The following is a 10,138-nucleotide window of genomic DNA, read 5'->3' on the forward strand; positions in this document are numbered from 1 at the left end:
ACTGTAAAATGTCGATTTTTTCACGTTCATGAGGCAGGACGGTCCGGGAAATCGGAGGGCATAACGGTCAAAACGAGCGCTTTGCCACCATTAATTTGTGCTCATCCTTTGGCCATCTATAAATTCCTGTAAATCTTATCAACCTCGCATGCAGACCTCTCTCTCTCTCTCTCTCTCTCTATAGACACACACCGCTCTCGATTCAAACTCTTCCTTGTCATCTTCATACTCTCTCCCTCCCTCCCTCTCTCTCCGGTACACTGACATCCCACAAGAGAGGGAAGGAGAGACAGAGAGAGAGAGACGTTTCTTTCTTCACTATCATTATATTAGATTTTCGGGGTGGTTCTTGAGAAAGAGATGGGCCGATCCCCGTGCTGCGAGAAGATAGGGTTGAAGAAAGGGCCATGGACGCCGGAAGAGGACCAGAAGCTGGTGGCTTACATCGAGCAACACGGCCACGGGAGCTGGCGCGCCTTGCCCGCAAAAGCCGGCGAGTCTCTTAAACGAGAAACCCTAATGACTAAATAGCCACGTGCTTATTATCCTTTCCTCCCCCCCGCATATAGAGTTGAGTGTTAGTTAATTATACTGAACGTTTTCTCTTGTGGTTTTGCTTTTAGATCTTCAAAGATGTGGGAAGAGTTGCAGGCTGAGGTGGACAAATTACCTGAGACCAGATATTAAGAGAGGAAAGTTTAGTCTTCAGGAAGAGCAGACCATCATTCAACTCCATGCTCTTCTCGGGAACAGGTGATTTTTCCCCATTAGTATGTACATAGGAAACATATGACGACAGCATAGTATGTCTCTTTTGTTCTCTTGGCGATCGTAGGATATGTCTTTCTTTTTATTTTTATTTTTTTGCCGATAGTGGTCTTGCATCATGTTCGCGCACATGTGAAAATTCCAGGGATTTATTTTTTATTTACTTATTTAGTTTTTTTGGGGGGTTGTAAGTTTGAGTGTTCAAAGGAAGGCTCATTATTTCCACACCTGTACTTAGTGACGTGATGGGACAAATAGGGAGCACGATGGTGATCCGATGTCTCTACTTTCTCGGCACGGCGGGTGAAAAAATCTCCACCTTTGATAGGTCTTTGATAATTTCCCCGTCCTTTGCAATGAATGTAATGTTCACTCATAAGAGATTCAAAATGTGCTCAGGACTTAAACTTTTTAATATGCAAACGGTAGAGTTGATGCTTTGAAAAATCCTTTGTCGTCCCAGATGGTCGGCGATAGCGACTCACTTGCCCAAACGCACGGACAACGAGATCAAGAACTACTGGAACACGCATCTGAAGAAGAGGCTGGCGAAGATGGGGATCGACCCCGTGACTCACAAGCCCAGGAACGATGCCTTCGGCTCCGGCCACGCCAAGGACACGGCGAACATCAGCCACATGGCTCAGTGGGAGAGTGCTCGGCTGGAGGCGGAGGCCAGGTTGGTCCGGGAGTCCAAGCTCGCCTCCAACCCTAGCTGCCACAGTAACAACCAGCCCGGCTCCTTGGTCGTGGCTCAAAAAGCCATGGCGCCCCCGCCGCCGCCATGTCTCGACATACTAAATGTTTGGCAAAGCGCATGGACCAAGTCCTCAGGTAAAGATGGTTTCACAAGTTGGTTCCTATCACATGCTCAAGAAAGTTTCAGACTTGTGTATGATAACATCGACGAACTACCTTACAAAACTTTTCTTAGGCGACTTCTAGCATTCCCAATCTTTTTTTCTAACTGGACTTCCTCAGTGTTCAAAAAACAGTATTTTTCTTAGAACAAACTTGCCTGCAGAACTTTTGTTTTTTTCTCCTCCTTAAGTAATGTACGCTCATAAAAGGGACGTCTTTTCAAGATTATTCAATGAGGGGATATATCATATATGTACTGCTCACAACCACTCGCACTTCCACAGACAACGTGACCTTCCAACTCGACGATCTCGAGTCGCCGACGTCCACCCTGAACTTCTTGGACAGCCCAATGCCGAAATCCGCCGTGAGATTCAACCAAGCTCCATCGGGAGCGCTCGAGACGGCCAGAAAATCAATGATGATCTCTGGCGAGCGCCAGATCTTCAAACAAGACGGCGGGAGCAACAGCAGCAGCGGCAACAACACCAACTACAGCGGGCGCGAATGCATGGAGAAAGCAGACCCGACATCGCCGGGGCTCCGCGGCTTGCCGCCCACCTTCTCGAAAGAGGGCGGCGACGGCGCGTGGGTGGAAGTCGAAGACTCGTTCAGGGCCGGTCAGAGCGACGTCGCGTCGATCGCGCTCGTGATGGACGGCCTCTCGGAGATCTTCGGCTACGGCTGCACCGACCAAACCTCGTCCGTGGCTTGTCATGAAAACCCTAATAACAGCACTAACAATAGCGCGAACACCAGCTGCGGCGGCGAGTTCGAAGAGAACAAGAATTATTGGGACAGCATTCTTAATTTGGTCAGTGCCTCACCAGCTGGTTCGCCAGTTTTCTAGAAAGAAAGGCAGAGAGAGAGAGATGGTGGTCGGAGTCAATGGTGGGTGTGGAAGATTTAGTAGGATTGTAGTGCCATCATGTCTGCATGAAACGAAGGGCTTAAGAATAAGAGATCCTTCGAATTAACCTTAGCGCTTTTAGACACTGCCTCTCCCGATAAATAAGTTGTTATTTGCTCGCTAATGTTCTAAATTTTTCATTTCTGAGTTACCGCAACATTGTCTTCACGTGCAATCCTTAGGAAAAAAATTGATTAATGGTAATACCAACGCAGCTTGAAAAGATTAGATGTTTTCTTTTTACGAGTTTCACTTTGAAAACAATTGCTGCTCAAGCTCTGAATTTGATGATAGATGAACTTATTACTAAACACATTATTAGATTAAATCATTAAGCAAAAAGTGAAAAAAAAAATCAGAAAATGAAGTCGCAAAAGCAAGAATCCGACATCGTGATTGACGTGATTGCTGACAGTTGGCACCCTATTATTGCCGGGCAAAGGAGAAGCAAAAATGTTAACAAACATTAGTCAAGTCATTTCATCATTAGGAAAGTGAAATTGAAGATTGGTTGCAAATTTCGTCTCTTTATTTGGAATGATAAGTGGTAAGATTGACCGATTCTACTATAGCAAAAAAATCGACCTTAATAAAACATACTAAACGCGTATTTAGTTACTTGGGTAAGACTAATTCTCATGCGCGCACAGCGCGTGCTAAGGTTATTTTCCATTTCTCGTGTGAACATCATACTTAATTAACGATGCTGTTGCAAATATTGATTAATAGGATGGAGAAATCAAAATTCAACATTAATTTCCTTTATTTCACCACTATAATGATATCTTTTGTTTTTCCTAGAAAGCAAATACAGAACTAAACTCATAGCAACAAAAGGAAAAACCAGAGGAGGCAGAAGTTGGTTGTTGCCAGACACGGATCAACATGAAGTCGGCTCGAATCCGGCCCCACACAAACCCTCTTGCTCCGCATCGTGCTCAAACCGCGTCTTTGCTGGACCTGTCAAATTGGTTGGTCAGATCGAATATAAAATGATCCGACCCAAATTGACATATTTAACTCATTATACTATACAAATTTAGTAACTCAATCTGACCTAAATTACTAATATACTTAAATATTTAATCCAATTTAGGAAAATTTATATTTAAACTAATGTAAGAGTGCGGATCGAGTCAGTACGAGATCAAATAGGGGTGATTAAGTTGTGAACTTATTTAACACTCATATTTTTTTTTAGGGTTATACAATTCTAAGTCCATTTACGATCTATTAACTGAATATATCTGACTTATATAACAACTCAATCCATCAATCAGGAGTTGAGAAACGGGCCTACAATCCACTTCGGCATTTCCGGCCATTGCGTAGATAGCGTCGAGAAGCGGCCACCCCCGGGTTACTATCTGTGGTCGGTTTATAGCTAGAGTAGAGAAGGGCTGGAGCTGGAAGGAAACAGGTGAGGCGCATAAATCCGCCGTACTCGTGACTGTCACCGCTCTCTGATGGCTTCATTGATCGCTTTCGTCGCATGCATCACTTTCAAATCGAGAGTTATCGTACCCTTCCTTCTGTGGCCGACAGGGCGTCCTAGGCTAGCCTTCGTCACAACTAGACCCACAGAGTCAAACGACGTCGTCGACGTAAATGCGACAGGCCAGAACTTTCAGAACATGAAAAAAAAAAATGACAAAATTTGCACGACCAGGAGCTGTCCACACACGATGCAAACTGCAATGGAATCTGGTGGAGAGATTCTGCAATAAACGTCTTCTTTGCTATGTTCCCACCATCTGAGGTTCCCATCATTGGGTATAGGGGCCTCGCCCCAACCCAAATTCGCTTTTAAGTTTATTTCTATGCCAAGTGAATTTCGGATACGTTCTAAAAATAGAAACAAAAAATAAAATCGCAAACCGAAGAAGTTTGTAGCGTGATTAATAACCCCCGACGAGTGCCTCGGAAATTAACATCCGGACGCGCCGTAGAAGTTCGGTTCTAAGACGTCAAAAGAGGAACTCCCCTTTAAGTATCGCCGTAAGGTTCTTTATTCACGACTGTCCAATTGATAAATTATTTCAGGATACTCGTTAAGATGCTTAATAAATGAATATTCGTTTTTTTTTATGTTGTTTGTGCCAATAGCGAGGAGGGCCGGTGCATTAGAAATTGCGATATATCCTCGTTCAATTGCTTAACATACCTCAAAAGTATTTTGTTTTTGACAAATCCCTTCTTATATCCGGACCAACGTTTATTTAATTTCGAGGCGTAAACATGTTCTCTTTTCATAAGTTTTCATGCTTGCATTTAGATAAAATTATCAAATTACTTAATAGAAGTAAATTCGATAATTTATTTTGTTATAGATAAAAAAATAACAGGATTTTTAATAATATTTTAATTTTTTTTCCTTGAATTTATTCATCCCTCGGGTTTTAAAATTCCAAAAATGTATAAAATGTTTATAGGTTATTTTATTTCCTAGTAATTTAAATTTTTGCTCGCTATTTTTGGCATCTGCTCTTTTTTCTCGTGGTAAGAAATAAGATGGTACTGCATTCTCAACCATGGCGTTTCGATATGTGGTAAACATGTCTCAAGTGTGATGAACGCCGTTATACTACTCGTAGAAAATGCCCATCTAAAAATGTGGGACAAATTATCCAATCAATCCGAAATCGATTGCACTTAATTCAATTTTAAATTCTCAATTTTGCCAATTTAGTCCTAAGCCTTTATGCAAAATTTCGATGTAGTCATTGCCATAAATTATCGTAAAAAATTGCTGACGTGATGATGTGTTAACTATGATGCCTAGTGATGACTAGATCGTCATGGCAGCGATTCTCGGTAAAATTGATTGGAAGAGCTACATTGAAATTTGGCGTAAATGGTTATGACTAAATTGAAAAAACTGAAAATTTTATAACTGAATTAATATCTGTACAATAAGTTTAAGACTGATTAGGTAATTTTCTAAAAAATATGGTAACAATGCCCATTTTATGCTAAACATATCTCAAGTGTGATGAATAATCATAAGGACGGTTAAATACTTAGGGCGCCAATGATAACCATTACATTTATATATTTTTCTATTTTTTTTATTTTCTGGAACAAGTTTGGAACAAAAATTCGTTTGGAAAAAAAATTTCATATTCGAGATAAATTTTTAGCCCAGAAATAGGTCTGGAGCCGAAATGAAAAGTAGAAATTTCCCTTTCTAAAACAGTAACAGAAAATACAAATTATTCTCATCGCTCACTCCCTCTCTATTGCGTACAAACTCCCTCTCAATCGCGTCCCTGTCGCCGGCCACGATCCACCGGTCTCCATCCGTCGATCTTTGTCTGATGGCTGGTGACCGTAGAAATTTTATATTGTTGTCAAACGAATTTCTACTCTCGGAATAAAAATTCTTTGTTGTTGTCAAGCACGTTTCTCTGCTAAAAAAATCGTCCTGAAAATAGAGCCAGAAAATCTATTTCTGGTTAGAAATAGCTCCTGAGAACATAATAGTTATTATTCGTGCCTTAAAAATAGTAGTTGTATTATTGTTAGTGGGCTACAAGCCTACAATTACCCATAACCTCTTTCTCCTGTTCGACCCAAAAAAAAAGAAGAAAAATCCCTTTCTCCTGGACACGAATTCTCAACGCCCCTAATCATCTACGCCTAATCTTTGACCCCACCTCAGGACTTCGCACAACCTTCACGAGAACCGACACAACCTAAACGACCCGAATAGACTAAAATAGTTGAAGGTCCAGACCCGACTCAATTTGAACTCGCAATAATCCTCGTAGAAAAAAACTCAAATGTCCAATAGTCAGACTGATCCACCCCCAATTCCCAAGACCGAAGCGAAAAATGAATGATTTTTATGAAAAATATCGCTCCAATCACTTACGAAAGTTAATAAATGAAAAAAAAATTCGTCGTTCATGAAGATATTTATACATAAAATGTTGTCGATAAGAAAAATATTTTTTATTGATTAATTATTTCAAGAAGTATAACGATCATTTGTTAGGAAAATATCTTTTAAATGATTCATTTTTTTCGGGACAAACGGAGCTTTATATGAGTTTCAAACTTGGAATAAAGAAAGCTTGAATTGCCATCCAAACCCACGCTAGACTCGTATCCGTTTCACACAGCTGAGGTGACTTGATCCTGAATCGATTCAAGGCGTTGGTTGCCTACATTGTTGACAACTCTTCATTTCGGACAACCGCATGTCTCGTGATTACAACCAAGAATCGTGGTAAATACTACGTTTCGTGTTAAAACACTATGCAACTATGTCTTAAATGTGACAATGACGTCATACAAAATTACTATTGGGGAGAGATAGGCATTATTATCCAACGTATCATTATCACTATGACTCTTTTTGTTTTATTGAAAAATGAATGATTTGAAAAATATTTATCTAAAAATGATCATTTGTATCACTTAAAATAATTAATTAATGAAAATTATCCTCATTGTCGATAAGAAAATTATATCTATATACTTTTGTGAATGATGAAAATATTTTTTCGTTAATTCATTTCTATTAGTGATGCAAATATTTATTTTTAGGATGATATTTTTCAATTCGTTCATTTTCAGTGAAGTAAACGCATCCTAGATTTTTAAAAAAATTGTCGAACTAGGGCTTCAATAATTCTCTCTTTCGACAATCCTCATATAAAAGTTCAGAGAGAATTGAAGGTGGACAGATTTACAAAATAGCTTCACTAGCATGAGCTTGGCGTCAAAGACCAATGATGAAGTGCTTCTTTCAATAAATGTTAAGAGTACGGAAAACCCTGTAAGAGGATTTTGAAAATACTCCTTTTCCCAATTTTGGGGGCAAGCTGTAAGTTGGTGAGTATTAATTAAGATCTCATTTGATTAATTCTTAAAAAGCTAATTTATGTGCTGAGTTCATTGATTTAGTAGTTAGATTAATTGAAGATGCTTTAATCCTTCTTTTTTCTCCGTTTCCATGCCGTTAGCTCTCTTATATAAATAAGCATATGCTTGCTAACTAGTTGCCACCGGTTGAAAAAGTGGCTTATGTATACCATGAGAAGTAGCTAGGGGTGAGCATAGTCTGAGTTGGTTTCGGTTTTTGAGGGTACCGAGGACTGGATTAGAGGTCCCTGGAATCGGACCAACCACCAATCCGGTCTAGTTTCAGGGCAGTACAATGAAACCGTGTCTTAGCAAACAAAACATTTTTAGTGTCCTACCAATTACCATATCATAGAAATCCCATGTTAAAATCCAAACAAAATATGATCTCGATGATGTTCCCCATGAAAGCATCCCATAATCATCTTCTAAAGGGAACCATCGCAGGCCCGCCATAATGTCCTTCTTAGAAATGAACTGCCCCCCTCAATTTGTAAAAACCTTACGAAAATTTTAATTAAAGGCCCAAAATGTCATCATTTTCTTAAATAAAGGCTTGAAATTGTCTTTATTTCAAATAAGGGCATAAAGTGACCTTTTTTATTCAAACAAGGGCCTGAAGTGGTTATGCCTATTTCAAATAAGGGTTTAACCTCACCGACCGGCGAAATATTTCAGCCGATCAAGGGTATTTTCGTCAAAATACAATTTTGATTCAAATTAAAGTAAAAGAATTAAAAATTAAAATTAAAATGAAAAATGAAAAATGAAAAAGACAAAAGAAAAACAGAGGAAACATAGGCGGGAGGGGCCGCCTCCGTGCCGTGGATGCCGCCCCACCGTCGGTGGGGCTGCGGTTCTTGTCATCAAGGTCGCTAGCGTCTCGACGGGGGCCAACGACTCCACCGACCGGTGGCGAGGGCTAGCAGACTCTTACCCAAGTTTGATGGAGGGATTCGACCCTCCTTGGACCAGATTTCAAAGAGGGTCGCGACCCTTTCCTAACAATTGTCGGTGGGGTAGCTAGCCCTTGCCGAGGCGACGGCGACCCCGATAGCTATCGCCGTCACCCCACTTGCGGTGGGGCGGCGTCCACAGGTGGGAGGCAATCCCTCCCTCATGTGTTTTTTTTTTAAAGTTTTTCTTTTGATTTTTATAAAACAAAAAGAGAAATAACTAAAGAAAAAAATTTTTAAAATCAAATGACGAAAATGCCCCTAATCAATTGGTGGCGTGCCCTCTTTTGAGATTGATATAACCACTTCAAGCCTTTGTTTGAAATAATATCCACTTCATGCCCTTATTTGAAACAATAAGGACACTTCAAGCCCTTACTTGAAACAAGATTCACTTCGGATTCTTATTTGAGAAAATGAAGGCACTTCCAGCCCTTATTTGAAAATTTCCCAAGACCCTATATCTTATTGTAATGTCGGCCAAAGCTAAAGAAGTATAGCGGCAACCGTGGACACAAGAATTAAAGCACTAAGTTGTGTACTTACAAAATAAAAATACCAAATTTTTTATTTGTCGGTTCGGGTGGGTGGTCCATCAGTCCGGTTCCCCCCTAGAATAGGAAATTGGATCGCTTCGATACCGGTTCCACCTTGAGGAGCCGGGGACAGGACCGGTGACTTCCAGAATCGGACTAAACCCGTTGGTCCAACTTACTCACCTCTAATAAGAAGTCCAGGGTATTTCAAGCTCCGTTCGTTTCGTAAAAGATAAATAATTTGAAAAATATTATTCCCAAAAATACATTTTCATTGTCCACAAAGATATTTAGATATAAATAGTTGTCGAAACTTTTTTTGATTGACTAACGGTTTCATGGATCGTTTTCAAGAAATTACCTTTCAGACCATTTATTTTTTTGTGAAACAAACCTAGCATTAAAAAAGCCCGTATTCTCATGCAGGTCCACAGATGCACGACCAACCGAACCCTATGCAGTGGCCTTCGCACCCCGTACAAAGGGTAGGTTTTTAATTTCAAGTGCAATCCCTCTATCCTATTGGTTAATCCTGAAAGAAGCTTCCTTGGTAGAGCTGCCATTGAGAAATTTCGTCGCGAATAGGAAGAACAACGGAATCAAACTTTGAAGCGTGATAAGATTCTTTTTAATAATTTATTTACCTCACAACGTTGTTAATGATTTTCGGCAAATATCTTCCAGGTTATAACAAAGTCCAAATGAGAATAACATATAACAATTTTGATATTTCTCAAAGATCTCTCAAGGGAAACAGTTGGAGTAGAAGGCTGTGTTTTTTTTGGAGAAAAAAATGAAATTGAAAGTTTTGAAAATTGAAGTACTGAAATTGAACAGAATTGCTCAATATATAATAGTTGAAAGAAAACAACTTTTCATGTCTCAAAAACTGTAATTCGGACACAACTATTCGTGTCTGAAGAACGGTTAATTTGGACACATCTCTTCGTGTCTAAAAAATAGTTAATTTGGACGCACCTCTTCGTAGTCCAAAAGAATTGTTGTGTATGAAAAGTTGCAATCATTGGACATAATACGAATTACAATTCGAAAATAAATTTAATAAAAATAACTATAACTCCTACGTGAACAGTCGCACCGTTTCGTTAGGACTCAACTTTTAATTTTATATTATAAGTTCGAAAAATGAAAAAAATAAACTACTGAATAGTGCTAATTCCGATCCGCGTGTGAGTACGCCTAATAATTGCGCTAAAATCGCGCACCCGCATGCGGGT

At 39.8% G+C, this 10,138-nt stretch overlaps 1 protein-coding gene across 1 annotated transcript; it reads left to right on the top strand.

The window, feature by feature from the left end:
* The first annotated feature begins 205 nt into the window (after positions 1 to 205).
* Positions 206 to 2,624, top strand: LOC115754592 (transcription factor MYB106-like). Its single transcript, XM_030693665.2, has 4 exons — positions 206 to 493; positions 624 to 753; positions 1,232 to 1,602; positions 1,914 to 2,624. The coding sequence occupies exons 1-4, from the start codon at positions 361 to 363 to the stop codon at positions 2,477 to 2,479; spliced, it is 1,200 nt and encodes a 399-aa protein (XP_030549525.1). The 5' UTR covers positions 206 to 360; the 3' UTR covers positions 2,480 to 2,624.
* The last annotated feature ends 7,514 nt before the right edge of the window (positions 2,625 to 10,138 follow it).

This window comes from Rhodamnia argentea, chromosome 5 (genome assembly GCF_020921035.1).
Source record: "Rhodamnia argentea isolate NSW1041297 chromosome 5, ASM2092103v1, whole genome shotgun sequence".
Taxonomy (NCBI): Eukaryota; Viridiplantae; Streptophyta; class Magnoliopsida; order Myrtales; family Myrtaceae; genus Rhodamnia; species Rhodamnia argentea.